The 18,129-nt window shown below is 43.4% G+C and overlaps 1 protein-coding gene across 2 annotated transcripts in view; it reads left to right on the plus strand.

Moving 5' to 3' along the window:
* Positions 1-18,129, plus strand: part of SERPINI1 (serpin family I member 1) — a 91,644-nt gene that overhangs the window by 56,896 nt on the left and 16,619 nt on the right. For both annotated transcript variants that reach the window (XM_006018727.3, XM_025198044.1), the window contains 3 exons: positions 357-587; positions 3,426-3,620; positions 4,518-4,722. In XM_006018727.3, coding sequence (XP_006018789.1) covers positions 357-587; positions 3,426-3,620; positions 4,518-4,722 — 631 coding nt within the window. The remainder of the gene's footprint in view (positions 1-356; positions 588-3,425; positions 3,621-4,517; positions 4,723-18,129) is intronic.

Consider the following 18,129-nt stretch of genomic DNA (forward strand, 5'->3'; position numbering starts at 1 on the left):
GGTGGCTTTGGAGAATGGCTTACTAATGATTTCTGTTGTGGGCAGTAGAAAACTAAGGTAGGAATCAGTGCCATGCACTCTGTTTTACATCTTCGAGATCTGAAACAAAATGGTCTATGACAGAATGCGCAAGTTATTGTCAATAGTCTGACAGTACATCTTGGTCACTGTTGCTTTTTTTTATTGACCTCCTGACATGTTCGGCTAAAACAAACAACAAAAAATAAAATTTAAAAAACTATGTTCTGTACTGGAAGCTAAAATTCAGTCATTGATCTTTAAAGGGAAATTTATGTAATAATTTTCTTTCCTGATACAGTAGTTCTACTGAATGTACTTTTGATCTCTGTCTTCAGGTGAAGAATTTTCTTTCTTGAAGGAACTTTCTGATATGGTAAATAGTGAGGAAAGCCAGTATGTGTTGAAAATTGCCAACTCCCTCTATGTACAGAATGGATTTCACATCAGCGACAAATTTTTGCAGTTGGTGAAAAAATACTTTAAGGCTGAAGTAGAAAATGTAGATTTTGGTCAAAGTGCAGCTGTTGCCAGTCACATTAATAAGTGGGTGGAAAATCATACAAACAGTAAGTTTCCGTGGTTCTTTTATTTACTTTCCTGTAAATATTTCTGTGTTTCCAAAGCAATGCTGCTAAATTTCTTTCCTGCCTGTCATCTATTTCATTTAAGATTAAAGTATCTTTTCTCTTAGAGAGATTACTAGCATCAGTTCTCTTTACTTTTTCTGTACAGTGGCCGTCCATTTTAAAAAGCCAATGTTAGCTATCACTAACCACACAATATATTTCAGAAACTAGTTTTTGCCAATGAAACAGGAAATAACTGTGGAATTTATTGGCAAGTAGTGACACCTTAATGGTAGCCACTCTGAATTGATTTTCTATTTTCTGTATTTTAATGCAGTTAGTTAATAAAAAGAAATTGGTTCTTCATAATTTCTTTATCAGCCGCTTGTTACTACATGAGTATGTTGAAGCAGATCAATGGCCTGAGTTTGGGATAAATGAGAATTGTGCTTGCTCAGTACAAGTCGCTTGGATTCATGGGTGTTCATTGCCTCCCACAATCAGTCCCAAGACACCAAGGAATGCATAGTAAACACAATGAAAGGCAATTTTGATAAATTTACAAGTAAATGTTATCACTAGATCGGCACACAGCTGTCTACTGACTTCAGTCGGTAACATATAAATGTAGCTAAAAATAGTATTACACCATTAATAAAATTTGCTATTAAGGTGAACAGAGGCCTTCGGTAAAAGAGAAGAAAAAAGTACATGAATCCCTTCAGATCCATATGGTAATAGTCCGTTGTCTGCACATATGGAACACTTATTGGTTGATTAGTTTTATGCATGCTTGGAGTAGCTGTGTAAAAGTTGAATGTTTGTGGCAAAAGGTGGAGATAAAAGATTTTTTTTTTCTGATTCTTTATTTGGAACATACCTCTAAAATATTAAGCTGTACGTTTATTACAATAATAGAGGCCAGATTCTGGTTTCAGCTGCACCATTGTAAAGCTGAAGCTCAGGTCAAAATCTCTTTCGACACATCTCACCAAGTGAGACTTTAAGAGCCTGCAGCTAGATTTGTAATGAGAAGAAAACAATGTAATATTATGTTTAAAAATATGAAAATATATGGCAAAAAGTGGGAAGACATCCATATGACGACACTTCCTACATTTTGAATTCAACCACTCACCGCCCCCGCACTCTCTAAATGTCACGGGGCATGTTAAATTTGAGAGGCAAAAACCTGCTTCTGCTGTCTGGTCCTTCCCTTTCTGTGGCTTAGGTGCAGCATGAACAATGCACTGAGTCTCTCGTTGCTGGCACAGAACAAGATGGCTCAAGTCTGGGTGAATGCACAGTGAGATGCACATTTTTCTTTCTTTTAAAAGATGCAGCACGATCCCCTGTCTATTGCCTGCTGTGCAAGCATCCTATGTGCTGACCAAGCTGGCAGTCAGCATCTGGTAGAGACACATTGAGCTGACTAAGGCAAAAGTTGTCCCTCGACCTAGAGTCTCTTGATCACTAGATTTCACATTTTGTTTGGCTGCTGTGTTGAAGGTGGAAGAGACCATTTTTCTCTGTCTCGCATGGCAGTGTCACAGAAGGCAGGCAGGATTTCATTAATGGCATGTTAAACATGCTGCATTCATAAAACTGAATAATATAAGTAAAGCAGGTTGTATAAAAGCAAAGACGTAGCTGCCTAAGGTTTCTGTGGTGGAGTATTCTAATTAGCACGCAGTAATGTGCATTAACAAGATTTGGTTGGAAAACATTGGCAAAAATGAGATTTCAGGGGATAGCACCTCGTAGAAAATGAAGGCTAAAAAGAGACATGGCCACTCCTAGAGCATCATGAACCAGATTCTGTCTTCTGCTGAACAACCTTGTCATCAACTGACTGGTCCCTGGAGCTGTGCATGTGCATCCAAAGGCAGAATTTGTAAACCTTGCATTTGGGAAACAGTAGCCAGATTGGCGGGAGCCTTTGTTTTCACACATTCCATGGCAACATGGGTCACAAATGCCTTCATAGCATTAACTAGTGTGTTAGCCACAACATGGATGCAAGGAACTCATCTGAGGTAAATTGTTAAATTCATTGCATTGAGTAGATCAGTTACTATTCTTTCAGAAGTAGAAACTTGAAATTAGGTTACCAGTAACAAGCGGTTTCCAATCAGCTGCACCAGGTAACAGACAATGAACTCTGATTGGGATGATTTATTCAGGAGTGTGGGCAGAGCAGCTGCTATACCCAGCTAAAGGACCTTCCATGACTACAACAGATACAAGATGTCTTTGCTCCTTTCCTTTCTATGAGCAAATGTCAGTGGGCCAATGCTGAGGATTTACGGTGTTTATAATTATGCTTTTACCTCAAAATCGTTGGGACCCTGAGATGGCCTCAAGATTAGACTACACATTACTATAGAGTATAGCCCTAACTGGGGCCACTCATGTTTTCTGAAGTTAAGTGTATGTTTAAGTACAGCTTTGAATTGGAGCCAAAGCCCAAAGAAGTTTTGCTCAACCCCAAGAAGAAATCTGTGAACCATACAGTAGCACTAGGAAAAAGATTAATTGTTTGAACCGCATTTTCTTTTCAGTATAGCATATGTTTTAAAACTGATGCTCAGAAGCAATTGTGCTCTTGATAGAAAGGTTTACATACCCAAATAGTGCTTTAGGTTTCCAAAAGGGACTAACAGTATAATTTGGGATTTACTAAGAATATCTGAATTGGGCATTTTAAGGAAATGTAATATTTTTTATTTTCTTCTTGCATTTTACAAGCTGAAAAGGTTTTGATTTAATGTTCAGTTTGGTATGCAAATTAAAGCACTCTTTCCTTCTCCCCCCCCCTTTTTTTTTCCCCTCTGACAGATATGATCAAAGATTTCGTGTCATCAAGGGATTTTGGTGCCCTAACTCATTTGGCCCTCATCAATGCAGTTTACTTTAAGGGAAACTGGAAGTCTCAGTTCAGGCCTGAAAACACAAGAACTTTCTCTTTCACTAAAGATGATGAAAGTGAAGTGCAGATTCCGATGATGTACCAACAGGGAGAATTTTACTATGGTGAGCTGATATCTAAGCAGGTCATTTAGAGCACTTAACATTTCTGCAATTATGAAAGAATTGTGATTTAAGCATATTGTGCCATACACAATTCTGCACATATAGTTTGGCAGCTGCAAACCTAAGTACTACTAACCCCCAGGAAGATGCCTCAGATGCCCACTTGCATTGTAACTATCCATCTAGATATGTAGTTACCTGTTTTGCTTGTTCATTTTAGCTTTGTGTATGATTTCCTAATCTGGAAAAGCTGGCCCACTAACTCTAGCCACTTTATAGCTATGAAGAGTATTTATTTCATCATATTCTGATGGAAAGTGTCATGTGTTATCATGCTCAAAAGTAGCTCTCTGTTATCGTATATGAAAGATGGAAATGTTCAAAATTGATGTATGTATGACTTCACATTTCTAAAATGTAGAATACCTATTTCATAAATTAACATGAGCATGAGCACAGGACTGCTGTGCCAGCCCACCACTGGCCCAGTGATATTGTAGAAGAGGAAATAAACAGCTATGTAGCATATCCAGTAGACTAACAAAACTGGGTTTGGACAGATGGAGGAGTGAGCAGGTAAGTAAACTAGTAAGTCATTTTTCTCAACATACATGCATTCATTGCAACATGTATCAAGCTTAAGGTAAGTTTGGTAATTTTAAGGTTCCTACTTTGCATTCTTCTGAATGTATTTGATGCGTTTTTGATGATTGAATACTGAAATGAGGATCATGATATGAGACCTTATATGGAATAGACTCTGCAGTATTCTTGTTTTGTCCTGCAGTTATCAATATTGCGTAGCACAAAACCTTCCTTTCGTATTTTTCCCCAGTCTGTTGAGTGCAGACAGAGCTCAAAGGAAATGCTTCTGATAGAATTCTTCCTGTCTTACAGGAGAGTTTAGTGATGGCTCCAATGAAGCAGGAGGCATCTATCAAGTTCTGGAAATACCATATGAGGGGGATGAGATAAGTATGATGATCGTTCTTTCCAGACAGGAAGTTCCACTGGTCACCCTGGAACCACTGGTCAAAGCCCAGTTGATTGAGGAATGGGCTAGCTCTGTGAAAAAACAGAAAGTGGAGGTGTATCTACCAAGGTAAGGATGTTGTTCCAAGTATTAATTTTGAAGTTAAAACATCCAGGCTGCAATTTAAAATAAAGAAAAGCTATAATCTGAGCATCCTGTGCAGATCTAAGGTTATTCAACAACCAACCACAGGTTACTATAGCCTAGTGAAATTCCCAAAGATGTACAGTGGAGGTGCGGTGGTTGGTGGGCAAAGTATGAATGCTCTGCCAGCACCCACAGAAATTAATTCTCTCAGGAAATTATCTGACCCACATGATAGCTTTTGCTGTATACTGCAAAAAGCAGTACTACAGATGAGTACCATTTAAAACCTGATACATAAAAATATTGCAACTGTGAGAATTAACCAATGATGAAATGTTTCATTTGGATACTAATCAAATTTCTATTCACTGCTAATTTAAAGGGTGCTAAACAGCATTCACTTATGTGCTTGCGAAGTCTAGAGTGCTAGAAGGCAATTCTAGTTTGTTTTTTCAGCAATAATACTGTATTTTCCCCTAGAGAAATAATGCATGTTATCATGCACAAAGGCAGAGACAGAATAAAGATGGGGCCAGATTTTCAAACTTAAGTACATGCTTCTAACTTAAATGCAAATATATGATGCGTGTGCTCAAATGGAATATTTCCACAGGCACACGCATTGCCTTGGTTATCTGATTGATCCTATATAAGACCTAGCAAATTGCTTATAGCTATGTGTCCTCAAACTCTTTTGCGCCTATTTGGTATCCGAGCCAGTAAGTTAGGTCCATGTAAATAAACATGAACAGCTGGTTCACTGTTGCTTCTGATTCAGCCCTAATACTTCATCCAAATGTTAATATGGAAGCCCAACATGTTTTTGATGGGGGTGCATGTCTACTTCATTTTAGCTGTTCTAACAACACCCAGGTATAGGGGATAGCAGAAAAATGGAGACATGATAGCAAGTACTATTGCCCATGAAAATATCAACCTGTGTTTCTTGCGGGGCTTTTGATTTATTGCTTTCTTTCAGGAGAAGTGGGTACTAAACATTTCAGGTATGAATTTAAGAGGAAGCAGGAAGAGAGCCAGTGACAATATTTCCATAAGGGCTTTTTGTTTGTTTGTTTGAATAGAGTTTGAGCCACAAATACCCTTCTTACTGATTCAGTACTGTCAGTACTGATTTCCTGGTTGAAAAGTTGATTTCTGCTGCTTACCTGGAGCAATGACAGATCTGTTCTATCAAATACAAGCCCTCCAGCAGGTTTTTCTTTGGTGCACAAATACAGGGTGGTCCTTAGAAACTGGTTGGTGACCTTACTTACTAAGTATTTATATAATCTGAGCATTTTCAGTATTCAAAGTGTTCCTGTAGTGAGAAGAGGGATATGCAGGTCCCTCGCTGTGTGCAGTGTATCTGTCTTCTTGACATGAAATTGGCAGTTTTCTCACTGCACACAAAAAACTGCCTCCGAGATGCATATGCTCTTTGGAAAGCAATCTTTTTACTGCTTTAATGTCTCTGTTTAGACTAGTTGATCTTCATTATGTGTATATGGAAGAAAATAATTGTTCAGTTCATTTATTTTTGATTTAATGATTTCTATAGGCCTCTTACTGAATGTTTAAAAAATGGAAGGGACAGATGGTTGCAGAGGACAGCTGAAGTGCATTATGGTCCAGTGGTTTTAAGGAAGCAGCTCTGTCCTTACCACCCTTCTGTTGGTGGTGAAAAAGACATAAAATGATAATTACAGCTTTTTATTTTGGTTTAGTGTATCACTGAAAGTGTGTGTGTGTGTGTGTACAATCTGAGGGCCACTTTGTGAGGAGAGTGGATGCTTTTTAATTATTACATTTTAAACAAATAAAAAGCTGTTGACCAAACTCACTCCAGTGTACAGGCCATTTTCATGAACATACCTGTAGCTAGTATAAGAGCATATTCGTGATTGCAGGCCAAATCCAAAGTTAGAAGGCTGGATTAAGGCACCCTACACCACAAGGCCACCCTCAGGGTTCTACATCAAGTCTTGGTACCATTCCTATTTTCAGTGATGATGCTGGCGAACCCTAGCCAGAGAAGCCGGGGCAGCAGCTTGAGTCAGTTTGAGACTTCATTTCCTCCAATCTCAGGAGTGATAGGAAGTCCCACCTCTTCTTGCATGCAGCCTCCATTTTAGAGAAAAAAGGATGCGGATCAGAAACCATGACAGCAGTCAGAGCATCTGTTGAACTTGAGTATGTTCTTCTCCTGCTGTATACAGTTATCTGCCAGAGAGGGCTTGTCAGGACCCTCCAGGGGAAAGTGCCTCGACATCAGTGCCCCATTGGAAAACTTGGGGCATTCTGCCCTTCTCACCATTTAAATCGCAGACTCTGAGTCAGTTGCTCCCTTAATTACATACTAACATGTCCAGGTTTATTCCCCCCGTTTTCTTTAGTAAACTTGAGCCAGTTTTGGGGAAAGCAGACACAGTGGAAATATTACTGAAAACGAAGACTTTCTTTAATGGCATGATTCTACGAGCCAGTGGCCTAGGCAAGGATTATACCTAGTATTTAATCCAATCCTGCAATTTATACAGATTTCTTTATTTCTACCACTCCTCTTCCTCTGACTAGCCCCTTACCCCACACATGCACACCTTGGTCTATGTCTTCATGCCCAATCAGGTTGTGTAGCTAGTCCCTAACAGTTGAAAAACGCAGGCATTTTCAAAATAACTACTTCACTTTGTTCACTGTGTGACCTCAAAGCCCTTTGTAAACATTTAATGAATTAAGCATAGTCAAAATGATAGAATAATGTCATTTATCTCTCTCTTTTCAGATCATAAGAGATAATGAGAGTAAGCTTGAAATGCAATACACTGATACTGTAATTCCCTTATTAAATTCCAGAGATTAATTGTGCACATCCAGAAGCTAGATTTCCATTAGGATTCAGAGGTGATCTGCAGGATTTTATCAATGCACTAAATAAACACTTCATAAATATTTTATACTCTGACTCAGAAAGGCATGTTACGAAATGTGGCCTGCAGGCTCTGTCCACTGAGAACATGAAAGCAGCAATGGAATAAAATTAAATTTTCATACCCTGAAAGATGCTATCCAATTATAAAGTGAACATTTTTAAACTTATACATTTGTAATAGGGCCGCAACGACTAGCCAAATCAGAGTTAATCACAACTTTCCAATTTCTGCCTGTGCTATCTGCGTGCAAATGAAATTGTGTATTGCTCTTCTTAAGAGCAAAGGGGAGAATTGTACAGAATTGTTAAATTATACTTTCTCATTTTCATTTTCAAATCATTGTTTCCAGCTTAACCCAGGCTAAAGTGATCAACATTTTAATCCATTTTTGTGCAGAAGTGAAGCAGACCATGAAACTAATTTGCAAAATTGTCTTCCAAACATAATTTATTTGAAGAGAATAAAAGGCCAGAACTACTGGCTAATAACAGTGGGACAGTCTGAGGAGCTCCTCAAAGGGATTGTTTAAGTATTTCTGAACTTGTAAAATGACTGTTTCTTTTATTTATTTGCTGTACTTTAAAATATGGTTCAAACTGCTCATAACCATTGAAAGTTTAATTTGCTACAAATTGTTGCTCTTCCTTCCCTGTCCACAAAAAGCAGGAAGTTTCCACCTTTGCCTTTTGTTTCCTGGGGCTGCTCCCTGTGCTGCAGGTATACGGTCTTGTTGATGGGACCTGATTGTAAAGGAGATGTATAAAGCTGTGGATGCCTCTGAGTGAAATATTGTAGCATTCCCTATTTACCGCACAGAGGGCTGAAGGACTGGAGGAAGGACTGTTTTCAGATCCTCACAGGCAAAATAAGCATATATGTTTTGTCCCCTAATCACGTTTCCTCAATTTAATGCTGCTGAAAACCACAACTGAAATTCAGGTTAACATATCTGTGTTTCTCAGCTGGCTGTATTATAAGTTAGGCTCCCTGAAAATTATATATTGGTGTTTCATTTTAATCATGGAAAATTGCAAATTTGGGGTTCCTTTTTAACCAAAAATTGGGAATGTTTTTAAATAAGAAAAAACCAGGATCCCCGCTGACAAGCTAGAACAGGGGAGGCCTACCTGAGGTACGTGTGCCACAAGTGGCATAGGCAGCTTCCATGTGTGGCATGTGGCAGATTAAGCAGGGGATAGACAACATGGTGGCAGAAAGGGCAGGGAGCAGAAAGGAGAGCAGAGATTGGGTAGGGAGTACAGAGCAGGGAACAGAAAGCAGAGCAGCAGATCACCCATGCATTTAACCCATTAACATCTTTGCTTAGTTTGCTTAGGTTTCCCCTTCCCCCTCTCTCCCCCCTCCTAGCCTCTCAATCTCCTGTATAAAAATGTGGTGGGACCAGTTGGGAACATAGATTTTCATATTCTTCTCTAATTTACTGCAATAAACATTACTGCTTTTCTTTAAACTTGTGAATTCAATCCACATCTAATTCACTCCACCCTTGAAATGCACCCTTGGGGAATCACCTAGTTAATCATAGATGAATGAAGCAAAATAAATAACCATTTTTCCAAATGTGTTGCATGCAAACACAATTTCATTCACACCCATCTTTTCATGTCCGCCTTCCATTTCTTTCTTTCTTTAGGCTTGTCTATACAGGGAGGTTAGCACATAGTAAACCAGGGCAGCCCTGTCTCCTGCTTTGATCACTTCTAGTATGCACTAGGAATGCCTTTGGGTGAAGTAGCCTTCTTTCATAGTGTGAAGTTAGACTGGAATAGCTAGCGAGTTTTAATTCATACCCTAACAAACTGGGCACTGACTTGGCTGTGTAAACAAGACTTAGAACAGTACAGAAGAGTTTGTTTTTTATTCTTATACTATTCTCTTCATCTCAGGCCATGGATAGAATGCATCAGGGTTTCACATTTAAGTTTATACTTAAAATTTTAAAAAGGGGAAGGGGAAAGCTAAGCAAACAAAGGAAAGGAGCTAAGCAGTGAAATGCATGCAGGGACTTAGCATCTGAAGCCACATTCAAACCCAGTGGGTACGAACCTTTTTGGCAGACATGCCATCAATTAAGCTCTGCACCCTCCCAGAGTGCTGCTCTGATCCTCTTGAGCCCTGCATGATCTGCTGCTCTGCTTTCCACTCTCTGCCCTGTACTCCCTACCTAATTTCACATTTAAATCAGATTATCCTTCAAGTACTGCTAAGAAACTATAGTTCTTCAGTGACAGACTGTTGTCTGATGAGTTTTGAAATTGATTTGCTCTATTTTTAACTTTTGAAGTACCAGCGTGTCTCCTCTTGCCCATGGGTCCAGAAGGCTCTTGGAGCTTCTGAAAGAATGGGTGTGGCTGCTTAGTTTATCTGCTCTGTAACAACCACATTATGCACATGGTAGAGGAAGAAATCTTTTTAAGACTGAATAACGTGTATTGCCGCATTTCCAAAATGGGAAATATACCAAAGGTCCAGGCCCAGACTTTTAGTTTTCATTTAAGGAAATGAAGAAAAAAAATCTCAAGCTTACATGGCTGTGAAAAAATCGTTGAAAACCTGACCTGAGTACAACTGATAGAGAAGTATCTACTACCTGAATTTGCAAAGAGCCTGAGATGATAGTTCTGAGCTGTAAAAAGCCTCATTACTTTTAGGAGACACTAATTTAGATGCTGGTTACAATATTTTAAATTGCAGCTATTATAGTTTCATTGTAATTTTCACTGCTTAATAAAGCATAAAAGGCAGAAAAGCTTCCTTTTAAAGTATAAGAACTTGTGTTGACAGCTCTTTGAAGTGGGTTTATAGCATAGCAAAACTGAGTCAGAGGGTATAATCAGTCCCACTTCCTTAAGCACCTTCAAAACACGGGTGTTTTGATGCATGGATCTTGGTCGGGGTGGGCAATTATTTGGACCCATGGACCACATAGGGAGTTTTGATGAGCTGTTGTGGGCCAGATCAGCACCCTTTCCCTCCCTCCACCCACGCAACAGCTCACCAAACTCCCGGGGTGCTGGGCCAAGCAGCAGGGATGGGGCTGCTGGTGGGGAACAGCACAGGAGCAAGACAGGTAGGTGGGGTTAGGATCATGGGGTGGTGAAGCCTGGGCCTGGGGTAGACCTGTGATCCACTGCCTGCACACCCCTGCAATGGACACAGGTTCAGCAAGCAGGGGTGTGCAGGGAGTGCATCATGGTTGTGCCTGGGGCCCCAGCCTCGTGCTGTCGCCACCCATCAATCCCAGGGTCTCTGTGGAAAATGGCCAGGACTCAAGTGGGCAGGATGCATGGCCAGGTGGACAGGATGGGGCCGTGGGAAGGCAGGAAGCTGTGTCTGGGGCCAGGACTGGGATCTTGGGGCAGTGACAATGTGGGGCTGGGTTCCAGGACAGAGCCATGATCCGCTCCCTGCACACCCCTGTGCAGAGAACTGTGCTCATCACAGGGCCATGTGAGCAGTGGATCATGGCTCTGGCCCAGCCCTAGCCCTGGCCCCACATTGTCACCACCCCACAATCCCAGCCTCACACACCAGTCCCACTCCCAAACACTGCTTCCTGGCTGCCCATGGCCCCATCCCATCTACCCATCCACATGCCCAGCCCGTCTGGGTTCCATCCCTGGCAGTTGGTTCAGGGCAGACAGGCCAGGGTGTCTGGGCAGTGGGGCCAGGTCCAATGGTGGTGGCAGCCAGAAGGAGCTGCCACCACCAGGGCTCCCAGGAAGTGAGTCCAACCACTGGGCTACCCAGGCCCAACTGTGTGCCTCAGGGTGGTGGGACCAGCCTCCCCACTGTGCCTGGGCTGGGCAGGACTGAGGGACCTGCCACAAGCTGGACAAAATCCCTTAGTGTGCCAGATCTGGCCCCCAGGCCTTATTTTGCCCATCCCTGATCTAGGTCCATATCTGATTATGAAGTAGGAAACTATTCCTGTGGGACTTCTGGTAAACTTCATCCATCCACTGACTTATTAGTGTTTGTCCTGCCTATTTGACTGAGGTACAAACTATATCTGACATGGAGTCAATATTATCTTCTGTATAGATCTGATTTCATAACACAATAGATGATTTTGTGTTTGTTTTTCATTTCAACTAAAAATTCTCCCCTGGGTTTTAGGGACTTTTTTGAAAATGATTCCCAAACCTCTTCCCTGCTTAGTATACAAAAGCATCATTTCATGTATCATGTTTTCTCTACGGATTCTCTGTTGTCTCGCTTATTATTCATTACTTATCTGCTAAGCTTCTTGTTTGCTGTATAGTAGTCTAGAGATTTAAACCTATTTAAGTTCCATTTTTATCTCAGTAAGCTCCCTGAAGTTAAAAAAAACAAACAAACAATAAAAAAGTATTATCGCACAGTTATGTTTTATTTGTGATCTCCAGGTTGCTTTCCAAACCCACTGTCCCCATCAGCTTCCTACCCTATGTCTCCTCACTTTTACTGATGCATTTGTTGATTAATAGCTAATATGTTTTGCAAGTCTCATGGAATCTTTGGGTGCCGATACATGTGTTCTGACATGTTTTAACAAGAACACGTCGAACCAGACTTGATTACTCAAGTCTGTTCTGTGTTCTAGTTAAAGCGCTCTAGCGTTGCCACAGCATCATGTGTATGAGCCCCTGTGGGTTTAAAACTGGCCACTGGGGCACTTTAACTAAAGCTCATCAAATGAGCTTTAGTTAAAGCATCCTGCAGCCATTTTTTAAACACACAGGGGCTTAATACATGTGACACAGCAGCGTTTTAATTAGATTGACTCTCTGGGAACTATTGTAATTAAAATGCCCCCCTCCTACACCCAAGTATATGTATATATACCCTTTAACACTAACTTAAAGAGAGAACAGCACCATTATTTATTCGGTTTAATTTCCTTAACTTTGAAACTTACTTGAAAAGTAAAATGCATAGTTGCATTTACTGTATTAGACTCTAGTGCAGGGGCAGGCAATTATTTCAGTTGGTGAACTGTCAAAGGCCACAAGGGTAGCCCCACCCCTTGACTAGTGCCCCGCCCCCCCCAGTCACCATTCTGGGACCAGAAATCTTGCCCCCTAGCCCCTGGCCTTTGCCACCAGAAGTCTTTCCCCTTGCCCCCAGAAGTACTTCTTTTCGGAAGGGGATTTGCCATCTTGGAACTGGAAAAAAAAAATTGTATACTAAAAATCAAACATCCAAAATAACATATTTTAATTTTATTTAAAAAAAATATTTTTGTCCTGATTTCTGTGTGCATTTGCATCATGTCTATAGAGGTGACTGCTTAATAGCTCAAAATGAAGTCTTACTCTTGTATACTGTGGGGGGGTGGGAGGTATGGGTGGGTAAGTATGGGATTTGTGGGGGGCTGTGTGTGTTTGTGTGTGGATATGTGGGGGGTGTGGATGTGAGTGGGTAGGTATAGAGGGTTTGTGGGGGGATGTTTGTGGGGATGTGTGTGGAGGGGGAGAGGGGCTGAGGGTGTGTGGAGGGGTGCACATAGCAGCGAGCGGGCTCCCTCCCAGAGGCTTGTGGGTCTGTATGTGGGGGAGTGCATGTGGGGAGGGGTGTGGTTTGTGGGGGTGTGGGTGGGTGCAGCGTTTGTGGGGTGCGTGATTGTGTGTGGGGGAAGTATGGTGGGGTGTGCATGGGAACCTCCTCTTCGTGTGCCACGCTGAGCTGGTCATCTGCTGCCCCGGAGTCCTCATGCCCTGCAGTGCCTCCCCACCACGGCCAACAGCGCACAGCTCTGCCCTGCCCTGCCCTGCCCTGCCCTGCCCACATCTGCTTCAGACTCACCCAGGCAGGAACAGACCAACCAGAACCCACACTCAGCCCTGATCACAGCTGGTCCCATGCCTGGTCCTCTGCCCTCCTGTGGTACATCTGGGTGCCCACTGGGTACACAGCAGGGCTTGGGCAGCTCCACAGCTGGACTCCCTTTCTAGGCAGCCCAAGTGGTGGCAGCTCCTTGGGGCTGCCACCACTGCTGGCCCCAGCCCCGTAGTACTGGTGAGAACCTGTCCACACTGCCCCAACTCACCCCGCACCTGCTCCAGACTTGCCCACCCTTGCTGAGCAGCAGCAGCAGCAGTGGCAGTGGCCAGGCAGAAAATACTGCTCAGCATGGGAGAAAAGCAGCCCCTCCCCCTCGGCATTGCTGGGCACTTCTTGCTGCAGCTACCCGGAGCCCGCAGAGGGCTGCCATGCATCTCCACCACCATTTCCAGGCAGCCCAGGCACGGGCTCCAGGCAGCTGCAGCAGGAAGGGTCCAGCAACAGCAAAGACGAGGGGCCACTTTTCCCCCATACTAAGCAGCAGTTTCTGCCTAGCCACTGCTTGTGCCATTGCTGTTGCTCAGCCTGGGCGGATGAGTCCAGAACAGGCGTGGGGCAGGTTGGGGCTGTGCATGCGGGTCCCCTCCAGTACCGCAGGGCTGAGACCAGCAGTGGTAGCAACTGGAAGAAGCCACAGCCGCTGCCTGGGCTGCCAAGAAAGGCAGACTAGTGGTGGAGCTGCTCCAGCCCTGCTGCATGCCCAGGGGACGACAGGAGACCCCATGGCCGGGTGGTGCCTGGGCCATGCGTGACCAAGTGACCCATCGCAGGCCAGACAAAGCCCCTCCAATCCAGTCTGCAGGCCATCTTTTGCCAAACCCTGCCCTACTGCATGTGGTAGTCATTGAGTGATTTGACACTAGTGGCATAAGATTTTAGTAGGCAACTTTTAGTATAGTGTTATTCCTTTTAAAAATTAACCCTTGCCCTACCCAATGAATATTTAAATACATTACATAATATCAAATAATATTATTCTCTCTGCATCTGGGTGAGGGAACAGGCTTTGGCTGTGCATTTAAATTTAGCTCAGTTGTAATATGGTCAGCAGCAATCCCCTGCATGTTCACCTCATAGTTTCATAGTTTTAGGGTCGGAAGGGACCTAATAGATCTTCTAGCCCGACCCCCCGCCAGGGCGGGAGAACAACAAAAGAACCCTAAACAAAAAACGGGACTCAAATGAGTCCAGCCAGGTAGGTATCCAGCCTCTTCTTAAAGATCCCCAGGGTAGGGGCCAGCACCACCTCCCTTGGAAATTGGTTCCAGCTCCTAGCCGCCCTGACTGTGAAGTAGTTTTTTCGGATGTCCAATCTGTACCTCCTCTCCATCAACTTGTGCCCATTACTCCTTGTTATGCCAGCGGGGGCTAGGGGAAACAGCGTCTCCCCCAAACCCTTCTGGTTCCCCCTAGTGAGTTTATAGACGGTCACCAGGTCCCCCCTCAGCCTTCTCTTGTGGAGGCTGAATAGGTTCAGGTCCCGCAGTCTCTCACTGTAGGGTCTGCCCTGTTGTCCCCGGATCATGCGGGTGGCCCTCCTCTGGACCCTCTCCATGTTGTCCACATCCCTCCTGAAATGGGGCGCACAGAACTGGACACAATACTCCAGCTGCGGCCTGACCAGCGTCGCATAGAGGGGGAGGATCACCTCCCTGGCTCTACTCGAGATGCACCTGTGGATGCACGACAAGGTCCGGTTAGCCCTGCCAACCATGACCTCGCATTGTCGGCCCATGTTCATCTTGGAGTCAATAATGACACCAAGATCCCTTTCCGCCTCCGTGCTCTCAAGTAGGGAGTTCCCCATCGTATAAGTGTGCTGCTGGTTCCTACTACCCAAGTGCAGCACCCTGCACTTGTCCGTATTGAAACACATCCTGTTCCTGTTTGCCCACCCCTGTAACCTATCCAGATCCTTCTGCAATCTCTCTCTCCCTGCTAGCGTGCTCACCTCCCCCCAAATTTTGGTGTCATCAGCGAATTTAAACAGGTTGCTTTCCACCCCAACATCAAGATCGCTGATGAAGAAATTGAACAGCGCAGGCCCCAGGACCGAGCCCTGGGGGACTCCACTACCCACCTCCCCCCAAGTCGAGTATGATCCATCCACCACCACCCTCTGAGTGCGACCCTTCAGCCAATCTGCAATCCATCTGACTGTGTAGGCATCTATGCCACAGTCGCCTAGTTTATTAATTAGGATGGGGTGAGAGACGGTGTCAAAGGCCTTGCTGAAGTCCAGAAAGACTACATCCACCGCGACACCTGCGTCCATGGCCTTTGTGACCTGATCATAAAAGGCAATCAGGTTGGTCTGACATGATCTCCCCCTAATAAATCCATGCTGATTGCCCCTGAGCATCATTTCTGATGCCGGCCCATCACAAATGTGCTCCTTGATGATCTTCTCAAAGAGTTTCCCCAGGATTGAGGTAAGACTGACGGGCCTATAGTTGCCCGGGTCCTCCCTTTTCCCTTTCTTGAAGATGGGGACCACATTAGCTACCTTCCAATCGTCTGGCACCTGGCCCAAGCACCACGATCGCTCGTAGAGCCGTGCCAGGGGCCCTGCAATAACCCCAGCTAGCTCCCTCAGCACCCTGGGGTGGAGAGCATCCGGACCCGCTGACTTGAACGCGTCCAGCCCCTCCAGAAGCTCTCTAACCCGGTCCTCCCCAACCTGAGGTCTGAAGGCGATCCCCTCGCATCCGGCTTCTATCACAGCAGGGAAGTCCCGGTCCCTGCACAAGAAAACGGAGGTGAAGAATTGGTTAAAGAGGTCCGCTTTATCCTCTGACGCAACCACCAGATTGCCCAGCATATCCTGCAGGGGCCCCACATTACCCGGCGCCTTCTTCATCCTCCCAATATATTTGAAAAAGGACTTTTTGTTATCCTTAATCCTGGACGCTAATCCGAGCTCTATATCCGCCTTGGCCTTCCTAACAGCCCGCCTGCAGGCCCGAGCAGAGGAGGTTTACTCCTCTTTGGAGATTACACCTCAATGTAATATGCCGTTACAAGTCCCTCTGTACTGTTTAAAGCTCAGTTAAGATTCTCATCAAGGATCAAATCACTATTTAACTCGCTCTTAAAGGTCCTGTTGATTTATGTTGGACTCACTGGAAACAGTATTTGGCCAACTGACTGACAGATCTGAATAAATTCAGATTTGAGGATTTGATCCTTAGCAAAGAACTACATTAGTATGAGGGCTTGTCCCAGATTGGGCATTTATTCCTTCCTATACAAACACCCAGAACATGGCTCTTCCTCTTACATTTACTTTATTTCATTTACTAAGGGTGTGCAACCTTTGGACACACGCTCTGCCTTGGCTGGTGTGAAATTTCCCAGAGCACTTCAGGAGAGCTTCCCCATAATGACATTGTATTAGTTGCTTTCCAGTGCTCTGGTATCCTGACAAAACAAATATACTCTTGAGAGTGACTGCTGCCCCTCTTTTCATCTCAGGAAACTTGAATAGCCTGTAGGTTGTCTGGTCCTGACTTTAATGCCTTTGTTGTCACCAGTAATTTGTAGCTGTTCTGTACTATGCTCACAAGTCTTATTTTCATTTAGACAAATTCTTCCCTAGTGAAGATCTCTAATATCTGTTCTGCAGCTCTACTTCGGCTTCTTTTTTCACTGTTTGCTATTTTTTTTCACCTCCTGCGTTTTTCTTACATGAATGTGGATCATGTTTTCCATTTCCTCCTCCTGTTAGATCTTCTTGACAATGGGGAAAATCCAATTGACCTTTATCTTCTCATTCTTCGCTCTCTTGATTATTTTTTAAGCTGCTGGTGTTTGCACATACACTGACATGCAGTGATAGCATCTCCACACTTCATCAGCTGCTTTATGTTAGATCAGGATGCTGTGCAACACTTCTCGTTGCTCACAGCAACAATAATATGGTTGCTGCCACTCCAAGCCTGGCAAATGTTGCATTATAAGTGATGTAATATGAAAGAAGTCTCATCATTAAAGAATCTTTTTATGACAAGAAGTGGAACAGTGACACAATATTTTTTTAATTGGGTCAAGAGCAGATCAAGACTTTCACCAAGAACTGCAGTCTAGATGTGCTGCAGTCTCTGACCATATGGCTTGTTGATGAAACTGTAGAATGAAACCTGCTGGACTGCGTGCTCTCTCTTTGTATCCTACAGCTATTATAATCCCAGTTATTGTTAATGTAATTGAAATCCTTCATAATTAATGTTCTGGTCATTTTACAGGGAGTCTTTATCTGAAAACATTTCAAATTATGCCTTCTCATCTGTCAGTAGACCTTTGTAACACTTGCAATCTAGCTAAGGTTACTCTTCCTTATTATTTCTTTAATAAACTGTCTCACTTTGGTAGTCCAGCTGCTCAGGACTGTCTTTTCTTCTGGAAATGAAGCAAATTATGTTTACTGTAATAGCATGAGCCATTCCATTGGTTCTGACTACAATGAGTCAGTAGCCTATCACTTACACACTAGAATGTTCACTCCACAGGTATTTATATATCCTTTTATTCTGTCAGCAATTCAGCTACAGTATATTAAAAAAGTCTGGATGAAAACTGGAATAATACCCATAATTTTTAACCCAAAGTGTCA

Source organism: Alligator sinensis, unplaced genomic scaffold (genome assembly GCF_000455745.1).
Source record: "Alligator sinensis unplaced genomic scaffold, ASM45574v1 scaffold787_1, whole genome shotgun sequence".
Classification (NCBI taxonomy): Eukaryota; Metazoa; Chordata; order Crocodylia; family Alligatoridae; genus Alligator; species Alligator sinensis.